This window comes from Rana temporaria, chromosome 1 (genome assembly GCF_905171775.1).
Source record: "Rana temporaria chromosome 1, aRanTem1.1, whole genome shotgun sequence".
Classification (NCBI taxonomy): domain Eukaryota; kingdom Metazoa; phylum Chordata; class Amphibia; order Anura; family Ranidae; genus Rana; species Rana temporaria.
The window spans coordinates 32,131,562-32,158,922 of record NC_053489.1 but is presented as its reverse complement, the minus strand read 5'-3'; the positions used below and the strand labels follow the sequence as shown (position 1 = coordinate 32,158,922).

The 27,361-nt window shown below is 47.8% G+C and overlaps 1 protein-coding gene across 2 annotated transcripts in view; it reads right to left on the bottom strand.

The window, feature by feature from the left end:
- PIK3C3 (phosphatidylinositol 3-kinase catalytic subunit type 3) overlaps nucleotides 1–27,361 on the bottom strand; it is a 259,170-nt gene that overhangs the window by 43,020 nt on the left and 188,789 nt on the right. For both annotated transcript variants that reach the window (XM_040336115.1, XM_040336125.1), the window contains one exon: nucleotides 18,332–18,422. In XM_040336115.1, coding sequence (XP_040192049.1) covers nucleotides 18,332–18,422 — 91 coding nt within the window. The remainder of the gene's footprint in view (nucleotides 1–18,331; nucleotides 18,423–27,361) is intronic.

Genomic DNA, 27,361 nt, shown 5'->3' with positions numbered 1-27,361 from the left:
TCCTGATTCAGGAACCTCGTTACACCGACTGCAGCCTAGGATGTGACAGACATAAGCCTCCTTATGCCTTCATATCTCAGGCTGCATTCTTGCGTTGGCCGCTAGGGGGCGCGGCCATTGTGATCGGCGTATAGTATGCAAATTGCATACCACCACCGATTCACAAAAGTTGCGCGGGCCCTGCGCACGCAAGGTACGGAGTTTCCGTACGGCGACTTTAGCGCAAGGTTGCTCCTGCTGTAGCAGGGGCAACCAATGCTAAAGTATAGCTGCACTTCCCGCTCGTGAAATTTAAATTTCACGTCGTTTACGTAAGTGAATCGTGAATGGCGCTGGACGCCATTCACGTTCACTTAGAAGCAAATGACGTCCTTGCGACGTCATTTGCCGCAATGCACGTCGGGAAAGTTTCCCGACGGAGCATGCGCTGTTAGTTCGGCGCGGGAGCGCGCCTAATTTAAATGATTCCCGCCCCCGGCGGGATCATTTACATTAGGCAGCCTTACGCCCGGCTATTTAGCATAATCGCCCGCGCAATTTACGGAGCTACTGCTCCGTGAATCGCGGGCATTTCAAAATATTTGCGTGGGCGCAGAGCAAGACTCGTTGCCCTTTGCCCACGCAAATATTGCACGGATCTACCTGAATCTGGCCCACTGTATTTGCGACCTTTTACACTTAAAAAAAATTTGCCAAAATGCAGGGGTCGTCTTATACGCCGGGTCAGCTGCTTGGATGCCTGCTGGATGTGCAGTATATACCGCTTAGCCAATCCCAGTCAAATGAATACAGAGCCTGCTCGGATTGGAGTAACAACCTCTGCCAATCCGAGCAGGCTACATAAAGTAGCCTGCTCGGATTGGCTTTGAGAGTCAGAGAGGCGTGGGCTGATGATGTTACTGCCTCTGCCAATCCAAGCAGGCTTTGTATTCATTAATAGAATACATTGCTTGCCGTGATTGGCTCCAGCAAGAATGAAGAAGAATATGGCTTCAAAAGGAAGAAATATGAAGCGTTGGAAGCCTCGGAAGGTCTTATACGGTGAGTACAGGCAAAAAAATCGATGTAAAATTAGGGGTTCGTCTTCTACACCCAGTCGCCTTATACACCAGCAAATACAGTACACATTTCTAGAGCAGGGGTAGGCAGCCTCTTATAGGTTACGATTAGGGTTGTCCCCATACCGATACTAGTATCAGTATCGGGACCGATACCTACCATTTGTGCGAGTACTTGTACTCGCACAAATGCTCCCGATGCCCAGTCCGATACTTTTTATCGGAGAGCGGGCAGAGAGCTGGGCGGTGACCGAGCGGAAAGAGGGGTGGGGGCGGAGAGCGGGGGGGGGGAACGGAAAGCGGGCGGAGAGAGCTGTGGTGGGCGGAGAGAGGATGGAGAGAGGGGCGGGAGCGGAGAGCGGGCAGACAGATGGGCAGGGACAGAGACCCGGCTGAGAGAGCTGTGGTGGGCGGAGAGAGGGGCGGGGATGGATAGCGGGCGGACAGAGAGGCGGGGACGGAGAGCCGGGTGAGAGAGCTGTGGTGGGCGGAAAGGGGCAGGGACGGAGATCAGGCGGACAGAGGGGCGGGGACGGAGATCGGGCGGAGAGAGCTGTGGTGGGCGTAGAGAGGATGGAGAGAGGGGCGGGGGCGGAGAGCGGTCGGACAGAGGGGCAGGGACAGAGAGCCGGCTGAGAGAGCTGTGGTGGGCGTAGAGAGGGGCGGGGATGGAGAGTGGGCGGACAGAGGGGCGGGGACGGAGAGCTGGCTGAGAGAGCTGTGGTGGGCGGAGAGAGGCGGGGACGGAGAGCGGGCAGAGGGAGCTGTGGTGGGCGTAGAGAGGATGGAGAGAGGGGCGGGATGGAGAGCGGGCGGACAAAGGGGCAGGGACAGAGAGCGGGCAGAGGGAGTTGTGGTGGGCGTAGAGAGGATGGAGAGAGGGGCGGAGAGCGGGCGGACAGAGGGGCAGGGACAGAGAGCCGGCTGAGAGAGCTGTGGTGGGCGGAGAGAGGGGCGGGGACGGAGAGCGGGCGGACAGAGGGGCGGGGACGGAGAGCCGGCTGAGAGAGCTGTGGTGGGCGGAGAGAGGGGCGGGGATGGAGAGCAGGCGGACAGAGGGGCGGGGACGGAGAGCCGGCTGAGAGAGCTGTGGTGGGCGGAGAGAGGGGCGGGGACGGAGAGCGGGCGGACAGAGGGGCGGGGACGGAGAGCCGACTGAGAGAGCTGTGGTGGGCAGAGAGAGGGACGGAGAGCGGCGGACCTAGAGGGGCGGGGACGGAGAGCGGCGTAATAGTGTTACAATTGGCAGTTTTAGGCAATACAGTGATTATTCATCTTCAAAATTATGAATAATATATATAAAAATTAATCTTGCTAAAGTATGCTATGAATGGAAACCTGTCACAGGAAGTAAAGAAGGCCTCATATTACTGCCCTTAGAAGAGGTTTTCTTTAAATGGAATTCCCCTTTAACTGCCTTTTTGTATATAAAAGCAGCATCATCATATCCGCAGTGACTATTGACTTGAGTCAAACAGCCTACATAATTTCATTTTACGGGTCAATTCAAATAGATCTCTAGTTAATTTGACGTTCTTGAAACATATAGATTTCTTGTTTAAAGCTTAGAAAGAAATCAATAAAGACCTCAAATCGGGCCATATGATGCCCCAACAAGGCATCCTATTACGTTGCTAAATGACTCCAAACATGTGAATCATTCATTTTGAAAAGGGACAAAGCTAATTTGTCTTTTTATCATTGTGCTAAAGCAATTTAAATAACTTGGAAATGACATTACCAACATGAAAAATGAGAGTTTGTTTAGAATAATAGCATGAGAAAGCCGCGAGAAATGCTTGGCGAGATTCCTTTGCAATATATCATGAAAGGAATTGAGCCGGTTTGGAAGAATGTGGTCTAGGATGATGATGTCACGTCAATCTAGAGATTGATATTGGTCACTCTGGTCATTAAACAATTCTTAAAACTATGGAAAAAAGTTGAAGATCCACCGTGGGCAAAGAAATAAACGTTGGCAAGTAAAGAGGGGAGGGGGTTTCCTCAAGTCTAAGCAGTTCAAGGCCAAATCCACTCACCCTTATAAGCAGGTCCGTAAAGACATGGATGAGCGAGTTTAGGGTGGAGCATGAAATTGACAAAAATGTCTTGGTATGCCGACACCTTAAGACTTCCCTTCATTGGAACTAAGGGGGCCAAGCACAACCCCTGAAAAACAACCCCAACACCATAATCCCCCCTCCACCAAATAATTTGGACCAGTGCTCAAAGCAAGGTCCATGAAGAGACGGATTACCGAGTTTGGGGTGGAGGAACTTGTCCTGACCTCAATCCAATAGAACACCTTTGGGATGAATTAGAGCAGAGAGTGCGAGCCAGGCCTTCTCATCCACATCAGTGCCTGACCTCACAAATGCTCTTCTGGAAGAATGGTCAAACATTCCCATAGACACACTCTTCCCAGAACAGTTGAAGCTATTATAGCAGCAAAGGGTGGGCCAACTCAATATTGAACCCTACGGACTGGGAAGCCATTCATGTGTGCGTAAAGGCAGGTGTCCCAATACTTTTGGTAATATAGGCCCGGATTCACGAAGCACTTACGCCACAGATACGCCGCGTAAGTGTAAATGTGCGCCGTCGTATCTATGCGCCGTGCCCACAGAACTAGATACGCCTGAAAATAGGCTTCATCCGACCGACGTAACTTTCCTACGCCGGCGTATCTTGGGCGCATATTTACGCTGGCCGCAAGTGGCGCTTCCATTGATTTCCTATTCACATATGCAAATGAGGGAGATACGCCGAATCACGAACGTACTTGCGCCCGGCGCATAATATCCGCGGTTTACGCAAGTCGTACGCCCGACGTAAAGTTATTCCCCATATATGAGGCGCAACTCGTATGGACCAGGGAACACAGCCGTCAAATTTTACGTCTTTTACGTAGTACGTGAATAGGGCTGGGCGTAGGCTACGTTTTCGTCGCAGGCAGTGATCCGTCGTATCTTTGGGAGTAGTTTCGACGTGATTCTGAGCATGCGCACTGGGATACATCCACGGGACGGCGCATGCGCCGTTCGTTATTCGTATCTTTATGGCGCTCGGCCCATCATTTACATGGGGTCACACCTCATTAGCATGGCTCACGCCCACTTCCACTTACGACGGCTTACGCCGAGGGAACCCAGCGCAGTTTGGGAGGCAAGTACTTTGTGAATTCGGTGCTTGCCTCTCTGCGCTGGTTCGGCATAGTGTATATTAGATACGTTACGCCGGCATAAATATGCGCCAATGTATGTGAATCCGGGCCATCGTGTGTAATCAACTTTAGAACAGTCATAAGGTGAAAGCAAAAGACATTTAAGACAAAGACTTTGCATAACATGAAGGTCAAGACAGGAGATGTTCAGACAAAGGTGAAGGACAACCGGCAACACTGGGGCTGAGCTTTAAAACTGGCACAGGGTCATACCTAGCAGCACTTAACTGGAGTACAGAAGGTCAAGACAAACGGCATTTTACTGAAGTTGAAGAATAATCAGAAAGACAACGCGCAAGACACCGAAGGAGAGTTGTATAATATGAAGGTGAGGGCGGATGGTGAGGGCGGATGGTGAGGGCGGAAGGTGAGGGCGGAAGGTGAGGGCGGAAGGTGTTCAGGCAGCTTCGTAAAACAGACAGGCAGTCTAGCGGTATCCCGGCAAAGCTTTTTAACGAACAGGAGATCAAGACGGGCAACATTCAACTGGAGTTGTTTCACCTCCTTTTATCCACGTAACCCAAATGTGTTTCGACAAAGTGTGTGGGCTTTACCACCCCCTGGACATAACCGCCCAGTTAAAAAGACACTGGGGCAGATGGAAGGAGGTTAAGGGTTAATTTACATGTGCAGTGGTAAAACCGGGTGATTGAGCCAACATTTTGCCAAAGAGCATGCCGCTGCTCAGGGCTGTACACATGCTGCGTCCGCGTTACTGCCGTCGAATGCAACCCATGCATGTCTATGGGGCAGCATCATGGTAGTGCGACATATAGGGCTCATTTACACTTGCTTCAACTTCAACACACATTAACAACTAGTTTACACTTGCTTCAAACAGGCTTTGTTAAAGCTCTCTGAATGCCAGTCAAAGCCACTGCCACTAAAAATAGTTAGCTTACAGTCCTGTTTACACCTTGCTTTTTCTTTGCTTAAAAAATTATACCCCATGTAGCTTTAGTGGGTCTTCAAACCCTCCATAGAAGTCTATGGCAAAACTTTGCATGAAGCCCCACCGAAGTGCCAGCAAAGGCCCACCAAGGGACCGGCAGAGGCCCACCAAGGGAACGGCAGAGGCCCACCAAGGGAACGGCAGAGGCCCACCAAGGGAACGGCAGAGGCCCACCAAGGGAACGGCAGACGCCCACCAAGGGAATGGCAAAGGCCCACCAAAGGACCGGCAAAGGCCCACCAAAGGCTCATCAAAGCCCCACCAAAGGCTCATCAAAGCCCCACCAAAGGCTCATCAAAGCCCCACCGAAGCCAGGTGTAAGCAGTACTGTAAGCTAACCATTTTATTTAGTGACAGGAGCTTTGACTGGCATTCAGAGAGCTTTAACAAAGCGTGTCCGAAGCCATGTTTGAAGAAAGTGTAAACTAACCCATACAGGGTCAAACCTGGAAGTTAGGAGACCACATATGGTCTCCTTAACACCTGTCAAATGGCCACTGAAAAGTGCTCAGTAGCAGATTGTTTTTTAAAGGGGCAGCAAGGGTTGCTGCACATTTAAACAAGCCCCGACAGTCACAAGATGAAGAAGAGACATTCAAGCAGAGTTCTATAAGATATCAGAGTTAAGGTAGAAGGTGTTCAGTTGTATAAGGTGAAGGGCACAGATTTTTGCGGTGGCAAGTCCACAGAAGACACACGGGCGCCGCCTCCCCTATCAATGCACCCGGCCCCCTGATCTACATTTGGCAGGGTGTTTTTTTTTCCTTTTGAAGCACCCGATTAGAGCCAGATGCTCTAAGGCCTCGTACAGACGAGAGGTTATCCGATGGAAACGGTCCGCCAGACCGTTTCCAGCGGACATTTCTCCTCCGGATTTTGATCCGATGGCTTGTACACACCATCGGATCAAAATCCCCGCGTAAAACATCTGCGGTCACGTGCCACGCCGTCGCCGCGACGATGAGGCGGCGACCCTGGAAGGTCACTACTTCCACGCATGCATCAAATCATTTCGACGCATGCGGGGGATGGAATCGGACGGATTTATCCGGTGAGTCTGTACAGACGACCGGATAAATCCGAAAGACAGGATTCAAGGGGATAGATTTCTTAGCATGCTAAGAAATTTTTATCCGCTGGAAATCAGTCGGCTGGATTTTTATCCGCCTGAAAATGTCCGCTAGGACGTACACACGACCAGGATCTATCTGCTGGAACTGATCCGCGGATCAATCCCAGCGGATAGATCCGGTCGTCTGTACGAGGCCTTATAGGCTTCAAAAAAGGGTAAGCTCGGAGAGCAGAGCATTGCGCTCTTGGCCCACCCAGTTGTGTGACCATAGCGAATACATTTTTACTATTATCACACTAAGGTTCCTCCCCATCAATCAGGAGGCAGGACTGTGCGAGACGGCGGGGGAAGCTGGAGAAACAGACACCGGAGCTGCTGTGGCCTGTACTCCAGAAAAGTACACCACAGCCCCGCCACAGGAGTGCTGTGCTGGACCACCCGCGGGGGGGGGGGGAGAGATGCTGTGCCACGTCGCCGGGGGGGGGGGGGGGGTGTTGCTTGTTTGCCCCCTCCAAACAAGAACCCACCAGCCGCCACTGCATCTCAGAACCCGGACGCGCCTCTTCTGGATTTATTAGTCACAGGAGGAATCGAAGAATGGTTCTCTGATCACCTGATGCTCTCAATGTTACAGCCCTTTACCACTGTACCCAAGAGAGCCTGAGAACCACTGCAGACGCCGGCACCTTTGGAGCCCTTAAAAGCGATCAGGCGGCTTTAGAGACGCCCTGGTCGCTTTAATCAGAAAGCCAACAGTGAGCTATACAAATCCATACCAGGCTCACAGCTGCAGCAGAATCCTATTACTGCGTAGACATCTTTGGTAGTTGAGGGGTTAATATAAATCCTACACGCCCCTTTACATAACCCAATCGGATCAATCCTTGCACCAGAGGAGTTTATAATCCAAGTTTGTCGTCAAACTCTTAAAATGGCACAAAAGTTACTAAAATCAGTCCTTGCAGACACAGAAAAAAATGAACCAGCTCCCCGGTGCTGCAAGACAGTCTTCTAATATGAAATGAAGGTAATATTGGGGGGGGGGGGGGTCTGTATTGAAATGCAGTAGCTATGAGCCATTTCGACTCCATAGACATCGCCTGGATAATGGGATATAAATCAAATCGCATAACAAGCGACTGCCTGAGCGGATCGTACGTCTCCGGGGACGGGAATACAAACAGGTCTGATCTCCAGGATTTGAGTCACTGCTTTGCGCCCCATAAATCTGCACTTATTTTCACCTCCGCTTCACAGCGACGTCTGCATTCAGTGGGATTCACATTGCTGTTTCCTGCTGGAAGATGTTTTTGGCTGGCATAATGTTTTGTAGGAAGCCGCTGTTTACAGGTACAGTGAGCGATAAAGATCTGAGACTTGTGGCATGAAGAACTATTATCTCATTACTCATGAGTCAGGCCGGAGATGACTCCAGATAAATATCTGCATATAGCTAGACTGGAAGTTATGTATCTGTAGATCATTGCTGGGCTGTGCAGATAAACTCTGCAAGCATCAGGTAAAATGTCAAGTGGAACCAAAACCATCAATTTAACCGTTTCCCAAAACAGTTACATGGCAGGCATGCCGTGAATGATAACCGTCACAGTTGCTTGTGCTTTCAGCCGAACTGGGAGCAGCACCATGGCAAACGCAAATCAAAGAGAGGCCAACATGGCAGTTTCCTTTGCTGTAAGGGCTTGTTGACATTGTTAGAGCGCTGCCCCTGGTGGCCGGTAGAATGACGGCAGTGGTATTTCATTAAAGTGGTTGTAAAGGTTTTTTTCTTATTTTCAAATTAGGTTCCTTTAACTACTAGAGACCCGGGCCATTGACAAATGACGGCCACAAGGTGTCTCTACAGGGCCAGGAGGACATCTATTGACGTCCTCGACTCCTCCCGGCCACTGGGGGGGTGCGTGCGCGTGTGCCCACCACGTCACTCAGGTGCCGATGCACGTGCCTGGTGGCCGCGATGTCCGCCACGTACCCGCGATCGGCAGCAACAGAGACAGGGATGTGGATCTCTGTGTGTAAACACAGAGATCCACGTCCTGTCAGGGAGAGGAGACCGATGGTGTGTCCCTTGTACATAGGGACAACCATCGGTCACCTCCCCCAGTCAGTCCCCTCCCCCCACAGTAAGAATCACTTAGCAGGGCACACATTTAACCCTTTGATCGCCCCTAGCATTAACCCCTTCCCTGCCAGTCACATTTATACAATAATCAGTGCATATTTATAGCAAAAAAAAAGACCCCAAATTTTGAAATAAAAAAAAGTTTTTCTTAGTTTGTCAGTACATTTTCGAAATAAGTAATGTTTCTCCTTCTCTGATGTGTGTTGATGAGGCAGTACTGATGAGGTAGCACTTATGGGCACTGATTAGGTGGCCGGGATGAGGAGGCACTAATATGCCGCACTGGTGGGCACTGATAGGCGGCACTGGTGGGCACCGATAGGCGGCACGGATGGAAATTGATGGGCAGCACTGATAGCCAGCACTGACTGGCATCACTAATGGCCACTGATTGGTGGCACTGGTGGGCATGGGCGCAGGAACCGGGGGGGACGCATCCCCCCCAGGAAATAATGCGGGGGGGACAGGTATGGTAAAATCCCCGCCAGGTTAGGAGGACTTGGCCCCAAGGGTGGGGCCTGAGCGGGCCACGTCCCCCCCAATTGTACTGTGTGCCCCCCATGTAATGTCGTCTGTTTGTATTGCATGCAGACCGAAACAATGGCCGCCTCATGACTATTATTGTCATGTGACGTCACGTGCGCCGCTATGTATTATGGGAGTTGTAGTCAGAGTCTCTGCGGCCGTGCGGGTGCGGCGTCGGCTACGTGCTCGAGTGACAAGCTCCCGACACTCAGCCTGCTCCCGGGGGGTGGAGTCAGTTACTGTGAAAAGAGCAGCGCAGCCAGCCAGGCCACGTGCTAGACCAGACCTGACCTCCCATTTGCCCGCCGATTCCAGTTACAGTGCCTGCCTCTGCTGCCACAAGGTAGGTCACTTGTTTCATAAATATAAACAGCACAAAGCCGTAATTTTATTAATTTGGTTATTGGTGGTGCCGGACAGTAGAACTTTTCTCTTAGCTCCCTTCATGTTACCTCCATGAGAGCTCATTTATATATATATATATATACTCTCATGGAGGTAACAGAAGAAAAACTAATATTAGAAAAACATGATGAAAGATTAAGTAATATTGACTAAATAGTAGTATCATTGACCCCCAATATCTATATATATATATACAGATATTGGGTGTCAATGATATATATTTTAACCTCCAGAACACACATTGGTTTGAATTTTGCAAAAAGAAAAAACAAAAGCCTCCTATATACTATATATGAATATACAATCGTTTTACTATTTATTCAATAATACGTCATCTTTTCATCATGTTTTTCTAATATTAGTTTTTTTTTCTGTTACCTCCATGAGAGCTCATTCATATATATATATTTTTTTGACTGTATGTATGTAGCTGAGGCTTTATAAACGCACCGTGTTCCAGGTTGGAGCCGGAATCTTCAGGTCTCATATCCGGAATACAGTAGAGTCCATCACAGCTGCACTCAGCCATTCAGAGAAAGCAATGCATTCCAGCAATAAATACAATGCTTCCTCTGATTGGCTGAGTCCGAGGTTGTGACATCATCAGAGTGTTTTTCTGACGCAGCCAATCAGAGGAAGCTTTTTATTCATTGATAGAATACATTGCTTTCTCTGAATGGCTGAGTGCAGCTGTGATACTCTACAGCAAGAGTAGGCAACCTCGGCACTCCAGCTGTGGTGAAACTACAAATCCCATCATGCCTCTGCCTCTAATGCCGCGTACACACGATCATTTTTCGGCATTTAACCACTTCCATACCAGGTACTTACGCAGCTTCCCGCCCAAGCCAATTTTCAGCTTTCAGCACTGTCGCACTTTGAATGGCAATTGCGCGGTCATGCTACACTGTACCCAAACAAAATTGGCGTCCTTTTTTCCCCACAAATAGAGCTTTCTTTTGGTGGTATTTGATCACCTCTGCGATTTTTTTTTTTTGCGCAACAACTAAAAAAAGGCTGAAAATTTGGAAAAAAAATTACGTTTTTATTTTTTTCTGTTAATTTTTTTGTAAATAAGTTTTCTCTTTCAATTACGGGCACTGATATGGCGGCACTAATGGGCACCGATGAGATGGCACTGATGGACATCGATGAGGTAGTACTGACGGGCACAGATGAGGTGGCACTGATTGGCGGCGCTGGTATGCGACACTGATGGGCACACATAGGCGGCACTGATGGGCACACATAGGCGGCACTGATGGGCACACATAGGCGGCACTGATGGGCACACATAGGCGGCACTGATGGGCACACATAGGCGGCACTGATGGGCACACATAGGCGGCACTGGGCACTCATGGGCGGCACTGATGGATACTTATGGGTGGCACAGATGGGCACTGATAGGTGGGCACTGGGCATGGATGGGCACTGTGGGGTGGCACTGATGGACACTGGGGTGGCGCTGATGGACACTGGGGTGGCAGCACTGATTTTTGCCAGGTTGCCAGTCAGTGCCCATTTGTGGGCACTGACTGGCATCTTTTTTTTTTTCTTTATGCTTTTTTTTTTTTTTTTTTTCTGTCATTTTTTTTTTTTTTTTTTTCTGTCATTTTTTTTTTTTTGCCCACCCTGGTGCTCCAGGGTGGGCATCCCTGGTGGTCCAGTGTGGCGATCCGAGGGGGGGCTGCGCTGATAAACAATCAGCGCTAACCCCCCCTGTCAGGAGAGCCGCCGATCGGCTATCCTCTACTCGCGTCTGTCAGACGCGAGTGAGGAAGAGCCATCGACGGCTCTTCCTGTTTACATCGTGATCAGCCGTGGTTGGACACGGCTGATCACGTGGTAAAGAGTCTCCGCCGGAGGCTCTTTACCGAGATCGGAGATGCAGGGTGTCAGACTGACACCCCGCATCACCGATCGCCGCGATGCGCGCCCCCACGGGCGCGCGCGGCATGAAATCCTGCAGGACGTTCTAGAACGTCCTGTCAGGATTTCATAACCACTTCCCGGACGTAAATCGGCCATAGGCCGGGCGGGAAGTGGTTAAAAAACAACGTTTTTTTCAACTTCATCATTAAAACGACGTTGCACACACACGATTGTTTAAAAAAAATGCTCTAGCAGGTGATGTACAACACGAATGATGGCACTATAAAGGGGAAGTTCCATTCGGATGATGTCACCCTTTAGCTGATTCCGTGTTAGTAAAAGACGATTCGCGCTTTTCTGTCTGTTACAGCGTGATGAATGTGCTTACTCCATTATGAACGGTAGTTTTACCTTAACGAGCGCTCCTGTCTCATAACTTGCTTCTGAGCATGCGCGGGTTTTTAACGTCGTTTTAGCCCACACACGATCATTTTTTTCAACCCGAAAAACGACATTGTTTAAAACGTCGTTAAAAAATGCAGCATGTTCGAATTTTTTTTTTGTCGTTTTTCAGAACCCGAAAAATGATGTGAAGCCCACACAGGATCATTTTAAATTACATTTTTTAAAAACAAAGTTTTATACATGCCGGAAAATGATCGTGTGTACGCGGCATAAGAGTCAGGCCTATGATTGTCCGTTTCTTGCAATGTCTCATGGGACTTATAGTTTCAAAACAGCTGGCCGAGGTTGCCAACCCCTGCTCTACATGTTAGTGGGGGACATAGATTGTTTGGGCCAGCTTGGCCTAAACGAATTATGTAAAGTGTATGAACAGCTGGAGTTCAGCTTTAAAGGAGAAGTACAGCCAAAGCTTATTTGTGGATCACAGGAGTGCAGTTCGCTCTGTCATGTCATGGAGCCGGTCCAGGATCGTGACCACATGGTCGGATCGGCGCAGATTGGCATCTGGCTCAGCCTCTCTCTGTAAATATCCCACAATATTCAAAATCTAAGTGGCATCAAATATGCCAAATATGTTTTTAAAGTCTTCAATAGTAAATATCTTTCCCTTGAAATGGACCTCACTTGCCCACACACTGCCAAAGGGTCTACAGAAAATGGTCCCCCTGCAGGTTTATGCACATTGGGCTAGATTCAGGTACATTTGCGCTTTTTTTACGGAGGCGCATGGCAAAGTTTTTGCCCTGCGCCCCCGCAAATTTTCTGCGCTACGCGCGATTCACGGAGCAGTAGCTCCGTAAATTGCGTGGGCACTCCGGCAAAATGCCCGGCGTAAGCGCGCGCAATTTAAATGATCCCGTAGGGGGCGGGAATCATTTAAATTAGGCGCGTTCCCGCGCCGATCGTAGAGCGCAGGCTCCGTCGGGAAACTTTCCCGACGTGCATTGCGGCAAATGACGTCGCAAGGACGTCATTTGCTTCAAAGTGAACGTGAATGGCGTCCAGCGCCATTCACGATTAACTTACGCAAACTACGTAAAGTTCAAATTTCACGACGCGGGAACGATGGGTATACGTAACATTGGCTGCCCCTGCTAATAGCAGGGGCAGCCTTACGCGAAAACCGCCGTACGCAAACGACGTAAACTGCGTACGCAGGGCTCGCGTAACGTTGTGAATCGGCGTTAGTATGCAATTTGCATACTATACGCTGAGCACAACGGGAACGCCACCTAGCGGCCATCGCAAGAATGCAGCCTAAGATATGCGGGCATAAGAGCCTTATGCCACGCATATCTTAGGCTGCAGTCGGCGTAACAAGGTTCCTGAATCAGGAGCATTCGTTATGTCGGCGCAAGTAAGCAATTGCGCTGCGTAACTATGGTTACGCAGGCGCAATTGCTCTCTGAATCCGGGCCATTATGACAGACTTACCTGTAAAGCAGATCCCTCCAGCGGCACGCTGTCTCCGCTGACATGGATTCCATCTTCCCTCCAGTCTTCCTTTCGGGTTGGCACGCTCTGGTCATTTGAATAGCCAGACCACGATGACATCACTCTTACGCATTGGAGTAATGATCGCAGCACAGGGCTCTGAACGGACGGAACACTCAAATGTACTGTCTATTCAAAGAGCAGTTTGCATGCATCAGTGACATCACTGGCTGCTACAAATGTGGATACCTCTCTTAAAATGGTGCACGTTTAGGAGATATTCACTGGTTAACTTTATTATAGGCTTACTTGTAGGTACAAAATGAAAACACAGACTTTACTACCGCTTTAACGATGACCTACAATGCAGGGCAGCACATGCGTTATGCACAATGCCTGTTGTGTGGCATGAATGTGCCGCCCTTAGCCTTGAACTGAAATAGGACAGCAACGAACACTCCAAAGTCATGCTGGTAGGTAAATTGGATCTTGTCCGAAAATTGGCCCAGTATATGTGTGTCCCAAGCGTGTCGAGATCCTACGGGGTAAAATGACCGCACCAGCCAAGCAGACACTGGCTGGAAAAGCGCCCAGAGGCGATTCAGTTCGCATGTGTAGCGCTATACAAGTCATTCATTCAACGAACAAGCACTGTGCAGCACTACTAAGAAGGAAGTGGAACTTGAGTACGTAATGAGAAAATAAGACAGCTCCCAAGTAAATATATAATTATAAACGATACAGTTAATTACGGTACTGTAATTTAATTATTAAAAAATGCTGATGTGAAATGTCCTTTAAGCTAATCTTATTCATGCGTTCATCAAAAAGCAATAAAGAGACTATAGTTCTCCTTTAATCCCCGAGCCTGTCTCCTCTAACCTCCTTTACCCGGCAGCTCTTTACAATGCAGACAGCATGGAGCAGTTGGTGTTCTTGATTACCGCATTTTATTCACAGCTATGTAAAGTGTCTAGCCTGACTTCTAATAATCTGTTTACCCAAATGAACAGCTTCTATTCTGGCCCCAGTATTAATAGAGTCATGAACTTTCTTTTGAAGCACAGATTAAACGGCGAGCTGGAAGAAGCAGACTGCATATTAAGCGCCAGGCCCTGAGCAATGGAACACCGCGACTACAACATAATAGAATGTAAAGAGCCCCCTACATAACACAGCCGGGGATTTGTTGTTGTGTATAATGGGTTCTCAATAACCTGAGCAGTCATTTAGGTCAGGATGATACTGATAGCGCACGACAGAATGGTAGTCTTGATTTATAAATTGAAATAAAAAATAATGCAAACACAAATATATATATATATTTTTTTTCTGTAACCTGAACCGGATTTGGTTCAATGCTTTGGCACAGAAAAATGGCTGTGCTATGAATGAATGAATGACTTGTATAGCGCAACGCATGCGAACTGAATCGCGCTTTTTCCAGCCAGTATCTGCTTGGTTGGTGCGGTCATTTTTACCCCGTAGGATCATGACACGCTAGGGGCACACAGTCATACACACATATATACTGGGCCAATTTGGATGAGAACCAATTTACCTACCAGCATGTCTTTGGAGTGTGGGAGGAAACCGGAGTACCCGGAGGAAACCCACGCAGACACAGGGAGAACATGCAAACTCCAGGCAGATGGTGTCGTGGTTGGGATTCGAACCAGCGAACCTTTTGCTGCTAGGCGAAAGTGCTACTCACTGCACCACTGTGCTGCCCACCACAATAGGATCACCACAACCTCCCATTGTAGCTGACCTGTACATAGAAGAGGTAAAGGAAGACCTAAAACTCACACATCGCAGCAAAACCCTAAAGGGGTATCCTACCCCTTACTGTATATCATCGATATACCTGAACTAGTAACTTGATGATGTTCCACTGAAAGAGTTCAAGGCTGACTTTTTCACCTCTCCTATGTACAGTGACCTACAACAAAAATGACAGGTTCCGCTCAAAGCTCCACCAGGTCCTCCATGACAAACCGTAGGAGTGCCAACAAGGACAGAGCCCAAAACATCTAGTAGGAAAAGGAAGTCCTAAAAGTCGCTCATTACAGAAAAATCCTGTAAAGAGGTGAATAACAGCCTCAGCTCCAGGCTTTAACCAGGCCACACCCCCAACGCATTTCACTCTTTCAGAGTTAAATGTGTTGAGGGTGGGGACTGGTTGGAGCCGGGGCTGAGGCTGTTCTACACCTCCTTACAGGGTTTTACTGTAATGAGCGACTTTTAAGACTTCCTTTTCCTACTAGATGTTTTGGGCTCTGTCCTTGTTGACACTCCTACATTTTGTCATGCATGAGGACCTGGTGGATGTTTGAGCAGCCCTGTCTTTTTTGTTGTGGGTCACTATACATAGAAGAAGTGCAACTTTTAAAACTTCCTTCCCCTACTAGATGTTTTGGGCTCTGTCCTTGTTGACACTCCTACATTTTGTCATGCAGGAGGACCTGGTGGAGCTTTGAGCAGCCCAGTCTTTTTTGTTGTGGGTCAAACTTCCTTTCCCTACTAGATGTTTTGAGCTGGGATGAGTTCTGTCCTTGTCAGCACTAATAATGGTTTGCCATGCAAGAGGACCTGGTGGAGCTTTGAGTGGTACCCGTCATTTTTGTTGTGGGTCACCGTACATAGAAGAGGTTAAAAAGTCAGCCTTGAACCCTTTCACTGGTTCAGGTATATCGATGATATACAGTAAGGAGTAGGATAAGAACATCAGAAATATAAGCTTTAGGTGAACATGTACATTCAGGGCACAAATACATCAAGATTACTAGAAAATAAGCAAAGATTAACAAATTACCCTTCAGGACAACCTTTTTGGGTGATTTGGACTTTGGAGTCTGCAGGAAACCCACCCACATGGACCAGTACCTCCTTTTATCATTAACATCACCCACCCACTGGGGGTTATTAGTACACCTCAACATCGGGCTGAGATGGTAACAACAAACACAGAATCTAATGATAAAGAACCAGATATCTAAGGGGTGCTTTGAAATTTTGTGGTTGCCCAAACTGGGCTTTGGTCAAAATAGCCACAAGGTTAAGCAAAAGCTTAGGACCATTGAACAAAGGGGAGAAGCAAAACACAGCGTTTTATAGTCATCCCATATGTATGGAGTGGAGGAAAAACCCAGAAGGCTCTTTAACCACTTGCCGCCCGCCAATGACAAATTGACGTCGGCAAAGTGGTTGTAGAATCCTGACCGGACGTCATATGACGTCCTCAGGATTCTGAGCTGCTGCGCGCCCCCAGGGGCGCGCATCGCGGCGATCGTTGTTGCAGGGTGTCAGTCTGACACCCCGCAACACCGATCTTGGTAAAGAGTCTCTCACGGAGGCTCTTTACCACGTGATCAGCCGTGTCCAATCATGGCTGATCGCGATGTAAACAGGAAGAGCCGTTGACGGCTCTTCCTCACTCGCGTCTGACAGACGCGAGTAGAGGAGAGCCGATCGGCGGCTCTCCTGACAGGGGGGGTTCGCGCTGATTGTTTATCAGCCCAGCCCCCCCTCGGATCGCCAAACTGGACCACCAGGGAAGCCCACCCTGGACCACCAGGGAAGGGCAAAAAAAAAAAAAAAAAGTCTCAAAAAAAAGGTAAAAAAAAAAAAGGTAAAAAAAAAAAAAACATAAAAAAATTAAAAAAGATGCCAGTGCCCACAAATGGTCACTGACTGGCAACATAGGAAAAATAAGTGCCGCCCCACAGTGTCCATCAGTGCCACCCCACAGTGTTCATCAGTGCCACCCCACAGTGTCCATCAGTGCCACCCCACAGTGCCCATCCATGCCCAGTGCCCACCTATCAGTGCCCATCTGTGCCAACCATAAGTATCCATCAGTGCCACCCATAAGTGCCACCCATGAGTGCCCATCTGTGCCGCCTATGTGTGCCCATCAGTGCCGCCCATGAGTGCCCATCAGTGCCGCCTATGTGTGCCCATCAGTGCCGCCTATGTGTGCCCATCAGTGCCGCATACCAGCGCCGCCAATCAGTGCCACCTTATCTGTGCCCGTCAGTACTACCTCATCGATGTCCATCAGTGCCATCTCATCAGTGCCACCATATCAGTGCCCGTAATTGAAAGAGAAAACTTACTTATTTACAAAAAAATTAACAGAAAAAAATAAAAACATAATTTTTTTTCAACATTTTCAGTCATTTTTTAGTTGTTGCGCAAAAAAAAAAAAAAAATCGCAGAGGTGATCAAATACCACCAAAAGAAAGCTCTATTTGTGGGGAAAAAAGGACGCCAATTTTGTTTGGGAACAGTGTAGCATGACTGTGCAATTGCCATTCAAAGTGCGACAGTGCTGAAAGCTGAAAATTGGCTTGGGCGGGAAGGTACGTAAGTGCCCTGTATGGAAGTGGTTAACAAACAGATGGCAGAATATATGTCAGCCTCCATTTTGCCTAGAGTTACACTTTAAAGGGGAGTTCCAGACCCCCAAACTTTTTTTTTTAAAGACTGCTGTGTAACTGTCGCAACCTGTAAATGAACATTTCTAACATGTTCATATTTTTATGCTTTTAGTTTCTTTAAAAATAGTTTGTTACTTACTAATCTTGGAAGCAGGCAGGTTCCATTTTAGTTGTGGGCATCTGAAGCCCACTTGTGTTAATTTCCTGGATTTCTGTGCAGCTGTCTACCCATCATGCACCAACAAATCTCGCACATGCTCAGCAATGCCTCTGGGAAACCGGGTGACACCATCCTGATGGTGTTATAAACCATGACTTTTAGTTATTTCAATATTTTCAGACTAAACACCTCTATTGCGCCGTGGATGTGCCTGGCCGTTATTTCCCTTTCACTGACTGCCACCTGAGTCTGCCCTGTCACTATATCAAACAATGTCTAGCCTGCGCTGAGACCGTATAACATTGAGCAGATATTGGTGCTTGTAAGATCTGTTATGTGTGACACTGTCTTGTAATGTAACAGGGAGAGAGTGTAGCTGTCAGAATTCATTGGTGATGTTGGGGGTGGGCGGGACCAAACAGCTATCAAACACCAGCCAAAAGGATGGGGTCAGGGCGGGCCGCTACGTGTATGCGGCTCTGCCCCCTTTCTTAAGAAGCCCCATAATTGGTTGGTGTTCGATAGCTTCTCAGTCGGTGGAACTCCGCTTTAAGCCTGAATTGGTTTTACGGCCTCCTACCTTTTTCACTGTCTTGTCCGGCTCTAGTGCAATATCTGGGATGTTGGCATCCACCATCAGTGAGAAAAGATTAAGGATCAAGTTGGAATACCTGAAAAACACAAAAAGGTAAAAACTTTATGTAAAGCCTCTCACATGTGTAAACATCAAGAAACAAAATAAGTAAACAATAAAAAGGTACAGGCAGGACATTCTCATTTGATAGGACGTAGAAAGAAAACACTGCAGGAATTGGCGGCAGAGGAGAGACAATATCACACTGTGTGGAGTATTTTGTTTCATATACATTCCGGCACTGAGGTTTCCGAATAACAAGCCCTGATCAGCTGTGAACCTTCTGGTGTATACTATCCAAGGCTACTGGAGTGAAACGTCCGCACTTCCTTCTCAGTGGATCATAGATTCAGTTAAAGCGGAGGTTCACCCAAAAAACAAGTATATAACATTACATTCAGTATACCTCAAACATGTACAGTATGCCGTGTTTTTTTTGGGGGGGGGGGTGTACATACGGTATTATCTGTATTTTCATCCCGGCTTCCCGGTACTCGCTCCCGCAGGAGTGGGCGTTCCTGTGCAGTGCCGCAATGTCATCTGGGACTTCGCCCATATGATTGACGTGCCTGAGAAAAACTCCCCCCGGCGGAGAAGGCGCATCACGACTTTCCGAAAGTAGCCGAACCGCGAGTGGGCTCTATACAACGCCTGCGCAGTCGGCTCCTAGTCGGTACGCAGGCGCCGTATAGAGCTGACTCGCGGTTCAGCTACTTTCGGAAAGTCGTGACGCGCCTTCTCCGCCGGGGGGAGTTTTTCTCAGGCACGTCAATCATATGGGCGAAGTCCCAGATGACATTGCGGCACTGCACAGGAACGCCCACTCCCGCGGGATCGAGTACCCGGAAGCCGGGAGTAAAATACCGATAATACCGTATGTACACCCCCCCCCCAAAAAAAAATTCAAACGCCATACTGTACATGTTTGAGGTATACTGAATGTAATGTTATATACTTGTTTTTTGGGTGAACCTCCGCTTTAGGTGCTTTGTGACCCCCTGAGAAAGTGTGTGGGGGGGTTGGGGGGGGTCGCTGGCTTTCTGGTAAGCCTCCTTTTAGTTGTGGTGATGGGTATCACGCTGCCGGACCCCCTACTGTGGTGTGAACCACGCCTGAAGCTCCAAAACGCTGGAGGAGAAAAAAAAATAAAAATCAATTGTTCTCTTTACAGTTGGTTCACATCACCACTACAAGTCACCTGAAGCCAAACACCTGAAGCTCAAAAAAGTTCTGGAGCTTTTCTTGTAGTTCGAATTGGACAGATTTTTGAAGCGTTTTTTTGTTCCATAGGAATGCATGGAAACAATAAATTTTAACGATTTGAGTGTTTTATGTTTTTTTTTCTTGTGTTTTTTTAGGTTTTTTTTCTGCTCAAATGCAATAAATTAAATGAAAATAAATAAAGAATAAATAAAAAAATGTATTAATACTACAAATAATAATAATAAAAAAAAAAAAAATCTAGCCCCAACCCTTAACCTTAATATTACCCCTAAACCTTAACTCATCACCAAAAAAAACAAACAAACAAAAAAAAATAATAAGTAAATATAAAAATAATAAATACAAGCAGATGAAAAGTCTGAAAAACAGTGATGAAACAGATGATAATATATATAATTTGCCAATAGAGAAAAATATCATATCAGCCTGTCCATCTTTCAGGCACATCCAAGCGAGTATTCCATTGACTTCTATGTCAGCGGAGATGTGTCTGCTGCCACCCGATCTGCTGAAATCAGACGCATGGCGATACGTTCGCCACCCGTTTGGCGGATCGGATCAGATCTGATGAAAACGGACATGTCAGATCCCTCCATAGAAATCAGCGGCGCTCTGACAGGTCCCTCCCCGCTCAGTGAGCAGAGATGGACTCATCATCCGCCGGCTCAGTGGAGAGATCTCCTGCTGAGCTGGCAGACTCCACTGAGCGGATCCGCTTCGTCTGAATAAGGCCTTAAAACTTAAAAACATAAATGTCTTATATTGCAGCTTACCAAATTCCTTAACGTTTAGGCTGCATTAGTTTCCTTTTTTTATTGCCTTATTTTCACCTGGTGATCTGGTCAACAAGTCTAACTTCCTTTAACAGACCGAGCTGTCCAACCAAAACTGCAGTTAGAAGGCTGAGACAAACCATTTACCACGTATAGGGGTGCTTAAAATGGTCAGCAAAAAGAAAAAATGGGTTGCTGTAACTGCTTAAAAAGTGTTAGCTGGAGTTCTGCTTTTTTTTTATTTATAAAAATTATTAGGTAGATTCACACACAATGGTGTAAATTTGCGGCGGCGTAGCTTAGTGCATTTAGGCTACGCCGCCGTAAGTTAGCTAGGCAAGTACATGATTCACAATGTACCGTATTTATCGCGGTATACGCGGCACCCCTAAAGTGACCCCCAATCCTGTGGAAAAAAAGTTATTTTTGTACTTACAGTTTTGGTGTCTTGCGCGGCGTCCATCGGCGGCCTCGTCGGGTCCGGCGTCCTTCTGCGGCTTCGGGTATCCTCTTTGGCGGGTCCGGCGTCCTTCTGCGGCTTCGGATGTCCTTCTGCGGCTTCGGGTGTCCTTCTGCGGCGGGTCCGGTGTCCTCTTCGGCGGGTCCGGCGTCCTTCTGCGGCGTCCTCCCCGCTCGTTTCCTGCGCCGAGTTTTGAATACTGCGCCAGCATATACCGAGCGCAGTACACTCGGGCAGGCTCGGCAACTGTCGCGCTCACGTCCTGTACGTCCAGGACGTGACCGCGGAAGAAGCCGAGACTGGCCGACTATACCCGAGTGTACTGCGCTCGGTATATGTCGGCGCAGTATTCAAAACTCGGCGCGGGAAAGCGGGTATCGGCGTATATTGCGCACCCACGATTTTGGCCCTGATTTTCAGGGCAAAAAAGTGCGCAATATACGCCGATAAATACGGTACTTGCCTGCTAAGTTACGGCGGCGTAGCCTAAATCGGCGGGCGTAAGGGCGCCCAATTCAAATGTGTTTCGGGGGGCGTGTTTTATGTTAATAGTGCTTGACCTTACGTTTTTTGCGAACTGCGCATGCGCCGGGCACCTACATTTCCCAGTGTGCATTGCGGCTAAGTACGCCGCAAGGGCCTATTGATTTTGATGGGGACGTAAACAACGTAAATCCTGATTCACGGACGACTTACGCAAACTACATAAAATAAATTTGAATTTCGACGCGGGAACATCGGCCATACTTGACATTACTATTCCACTAGGGCCTAGCTCTAACTTTAGGCGGCGTAAAATTACTGCGTCGGCCGGGCGTACGTTCGTGAATCGGCGTATCTCCTCATTTACATATTCTACGCCGACCGCAATGGAAGCGCCACTTACCGGGGGGGGGGGGTTGGTACCTCTTTAATTCCCACAATCCATATACTGTGAAATAACTTCTATACAGGAATATTCCTAACACGAACATTCAGGTATTCTTCCAACTAAACGGATCACATTGATGTGTGGTGATGGGAGTGCATGGCAACGTATTCTTTCCCTTTCTCTGGGTCCCGGTGGGCCTCCCTCAAAGCCTTTGTAGCTCTGACACTACGAGTATAAAATCAGACAGGTCTAGTAAAACTCTAGAATTGTATACCTGTCCTGTTTCCACGGCAACCCAAAAACTTCTGAGAATTTCAACAATCTTTACCTAATCTCTCTCATTACAGAACTGTTTAAGGAACCGCGTCTGGAGACGAAACTGTCGCTCAACACTTTTCTCTTTAATGGCAGGTAATCAAGAATGGGGATTGGTAAGTGACAGCAAAGGAAGATTGCTTCTTCCTCAGTTAATCACTTAAAATAACCAAGAAAAAAAAAACTTCTATTGCTCATATTTTCACATCTTCTAAACCAGGGGTCTCCTAACTTTTCAGTACGAGGACCGCATTGTATACTTTGCAAATATTCGCAAGACCAAAAAAAAAGAAAAACAGTTTTACAAATGAACGAAAAAATGTACTGTATTTATCGGCGTATAGCGCGCCCTATTTTGCCCTGAAAATCAGGGCAAAATCGTGGGTGCGCGGTATACGCCGATACCCGCGCTGAATTTGAATACTGCGCCGGCATATACCGAGCGCAGTACACCGTGTATCTTCGGGCAGTTTCGGCGCCTCTCGCGCGGACGTACAGGACGTCAGTGCGAGAGTAGCCGAGCCTGCCCGACGATACACGAGTATACTGCGCTCGGTATATGTCGGCGCAGTATTCAAACTCGGCGCGGGAAACGAGCGGGGAGGACGCCGCAGAAGGACGCCGGACCCGACGAAGAGGACACCCGAAGCCGCAGACGGACGCCGGACCCGACGAGGCCGCCGCGCAAGACACCAAAACTGTAAGTACAAAAAAACTTTTTTTCACAGGAATTCGGGGCAAGTTTAGGGGTGCGCGCTATACACGGGAGCGCGCTATACCCCGATAAATACGGTAAATAAACAAGTTCTATTATTTTGTAGCATGATGTGATTCAGGACAACAGGGAAGAACTTCAGTTAATCAAAGCAAAGAAATTCTAGATAAACTCGAGCCATCGGAACCTTACATGACTGTCCCCCATCAAGAGTTCCCCCTACATCAGGGTCCATCCATCACAGTCACAGTCCACCCTTATATCAGGCCCTTCCCTACATCAGAGTTCCCATCAGAGTCCCCCCTTACATCAAGGACCTCATCAGAGTCCACCCTTACATCAAGGACCCTATCAGAGTGCACCCTTACATCAAGGTCCACATCAGAGTCCCCCAAACATCAAGGACCCTATCAGAGTGCACCCTTACATCAAGGTCCACATCAGAGTCCCTCAAACATCAAGGACCCTATCAGAGTGCACCCTTACATCAAGGTCCACATCAGAGTCCCCCAAAAATCAAGGACCCCATCAGAGTCCCACAAACATCAAGGACCCCATCAGAGCGCACCCTTACATCAGGGTCCACCCTTACATCAAGGATCCCATCAGAGTCTAACAAACATCAAGAACCTCATCAGAGTCCACCAAACATCAAGGACCCCATCAGAGTGCACACTTACATCAAGGTCTCCATCAGAGCCCACTCTTACATCAAGTTCTCCCATCAGAGATCACCAAACATCAAGGTCCTCATCAAGGTCTCCATCAGAGTGCACCCTTACATCAAGGATCCCATCAGAGTCCACCCTTACATCAGGGATCCCATCAGAGTCCACCCTTACATCAGGGATCCCATCAGAGTCCACCCTTACATCAAGGTCTCCATCAGAGTGCACCCTTACATCAAGGATCCCATCAGAGATCACCAAACATCAAGGTCCTCATCAAGGTCTCCATCAGAGTGCACCCTTACATCAAGGATCCCATCAGAGTCCACCCTTACATCAAGGTCCACATCAGAGTCCCCCAAACATCAAGGACCCCATCAGAGTGCACCCTTACCATCAAGGACCCCATCAGAGTGCACCCTTACATCAAGGACCCCATCAGAGTGCACCCTTACATCAATGATCCCATCAGAGTCCACCCTTACATCAGGGATCCCATCAGAGTCCACCCTTACATCAAGGACCCCATCAGAGTGCACCCTTACATCAAGGTCCACACATCAGAATCCCAAAAACATCAAGGACCCCTTTAGAGTCCCACAAACATCAAGGACCCCATCAGAGTGCACCCTTACATCAAGGTCTCCATCAGAGCCCACTCTTACATCAAGTTCAACATCAGAGATCACCAAACATCAAGGTCCTCATCAAGGTCTCCATCAGAGTGCACCCTTACATCAAGGATCCCATCAGAGTGCACCCTTACATCAAGGATCCCATCAGAGTCCACCCTTACATCAGGGATCCCATCAGAGTACACCCTTACATCAAGGACCCCATCAAACAAACCATCACCCCAAGCACTAAAGTCAAAACCCTCGGAGTCATCTTTGACTCAGACATGACTATGGACGCACAAATAAAATCAGTAGTCAGCGGATCTCACTATCTTCTCTGCTTGCTCTGTAGACTCATCCCATTTATCCCAGAAGAGGATACGGCAGCAGTAGTTGGAACTATCATCAATTCCCGACTCGACTACGCAAACTCCCTCTACCTAGGACTGACTAAATACCAGATTTCTCATTTACAAGTCATCCAGAAAACAGCAGCAAGACTGATAACAGGAAAAAAAAAACATGGGAATCAATCACCCCGGCCTTGAGGACTCTACATTGGCTATCCGTAAAGGATCGGGTTACATTCAAGACCATCTGCCTCACCCACAAATGCACAAAAAGAAACACGGCTTCAATATTTATTCAAGAAAATAAAACACTATACCCCTAATCGGGCCCTCCGATCAACAAATCAAAATCTCCTCCACATTCCCAAGTCCCGCTACACATCTAAAGGAGAACGAAGATTTGCAGTCCAAGGACCACGGCTATGGAACACACTACCCACGGACATCCGCATGGAAGAAAACCATCGGGCCTTCAGGAAAAAGATCCACCTCTTCTGAAGGACCTTGGACGAAATTGAACAAAAAGAGCCTTGAGGTGATTCAGTTTCAATCACCCCGGCCTTGAGGACTCTACATTGGCTATCCGTAAAGGATCGGGTTACATTCAAGACCATCTGCCTCACCCACAATTGCACACAAAGAAAAACGCCTCAATATTTATTCAAGAAAATAAAACACTATACCCCTAATCGGGCCCTCCGATCAACAAATCAAAATCTCCTCCACATTCCCAAGTCCCGCTACAAATCTAAAGGAGAACGAAGATTTGCAGTCCAAGGACCACGGCTATGGAACGCTCTACCCACGGACATCCGCATGGAAGAAAACCATCGGGCCTTCAGGAAAAAGAGACCCACCTCTTCTGAAGGACCTTGGACGAAATTGGACAAAAAGAGCCTTGAGGCGATTCAGTTTGCATTTGTTCCACTGGTATACGTAAAGTGCTGCGTAAACTGATGCCGCTATACAAGGACCTGTAATAAATAAAGAGGGCTGGAGAGGCAAGTATCAGTGTAAGGTTGAGTTATTCTAAAAGCTGAGGGTTTTAATGTGCACATCATTAACTAATTATTTGACTCAAGGGCGCTTTTACAAGATAGGAGTACATTTACTAGACACCGGGTTGATGAGCAAGAGGAGAGATCAATACTATATCATGTATACGCCACCCTGGACGTCTCGCACAGCCCCATGCCATGCTGAACTTTCCGAGGTAGAATAACCGTAACAGACCCTCCGTGAGGCGCCATCAAGACCTGCCGAGGAAAGGTATTAATTATTAAGATAATTAAAATTTGAAGTGTTATTGGATTTTATTCACTGTATCAAATTGTATATTTAAAAGGCCAGAGAGCTAATTATTTGACTTGTGTAATTACAGCAATAAAATGAACGGGGGCCTCAATTACATGGCGAGTCTTTTTTTTCCAGGACTTTTTGTTATAAAATAACATGGGGAGCGGCTTTGCTTTCTTGCAGAAACAGCGATGTCAACAATAAAGCGCTTGTGGGAGGCTTAGCACAGGAGAGCCATGAAGGTGCGCTGCAGTGACCCTTTATTAAAACTAATGCTTCATTCTCCTGAGCAGAACTGGAGGATTGTGGGGGAAAACACCCCCGAAGGTCTGCAGGTGTTTTATTATAGAACTCTCTGCGGGAAATTAGACTGACAGGGAATGACTGTTTTCCCCTCCGTTACTATCAGTTTAGTGTTCATACTTCAATGCAACGCAATTCTTTAAAGCTGCTACTTTAACCACTTAAGCCCCGGACCATTTTGTTGCTAAATGCCCAGGCCAGGTTTTGCGATTCGGCACTGCGTCGCTTTGACAATTGCGCGGTCGTGCGACGTGGCTCCCAAACAAAATTGGCATCCTTTTCCCCCCACAAATAGAGCTTTCTATTGCTGGTATTTGATCACCTCTGCGGTTTATTATTTTTTTGCGCTCTAAACAAAAATAGAGCGACAATTTTGAAAAAAATTCTAAATTTTTTACTTTTTGCTGTAATAAATATCCCCCAAAAACATATATAAAAAAAAAATTTTTCCTCAGTTTAGGCCGATACGTATTCTTCTACATATTTTTGGTAAAAAAAAATCGCAATAAGTGTTTATCGATTGGTTTGCGCAAAATTTATAGCGTTTACAAAATAGGGGATAGTTTTATTGCATTTTTATTAATTTTTTTTTTTTACTACTATTGGCGGCGATCAGCGATTTTTTTCATGACTGCGACATTATGGCGGACACTTCGGACAATTTTGACACATTTTTGGGACCATTGTCATTTTCACAGCAAAAAATGCATTTAAATTGCATTGTTTACTGTGAAAATGACAGTTGCAATTTGGGAGTTAACCACAGGGGGCGCTGTAGGAGTTAGGGTTCACCTAGTGTGTGTTTACAACTGTAGGGGGGTGTGGCTGTAGGACTGACGTCATCGATCGAGTCTCCCTATAAAAGGGATCACACGATCGATGCAGCCGCCACAGTGAAGCACGGGGAAGCCGTGTTTACATACGGCTCTCCCCGTTCTTCAGCTCCGGGGAGCGATTGCGACAGAGCGGCTACAAACGAATACCCGCGCCGTCGCCCCGGATCGCTCCCCGAGGTAAGCCGCCCGCCGCACGCAGCGGAGGGGGTCCCGATCGGACCCCCGACCCGCTAGAAGGCAGGGACGTATATATACGCCCATCTGCCTGTACGTGCCATTCTGTGGACATAAATAGGCGTGCGGCGGGCGTTAAGTGGTTAAAGCTGCTACTTTAAAACACAACCTTTTGTGCTCACCATAAAATCTTTTTCTTGGAGCTCATTGAAGGACAGAGAAGTCTTTCACCTTCTGGTTACACTGTTACTACGGGCAGGGCCTCTGATAGGTGGGGACCACCGGTCCTCCTGTAGGGGGCCCTGACAGCAGGAGGATCGATGGAGAACAATGCCCTCTGTGTCTCTCACCCTAGTTTCTCCCCCTCTCCCTCC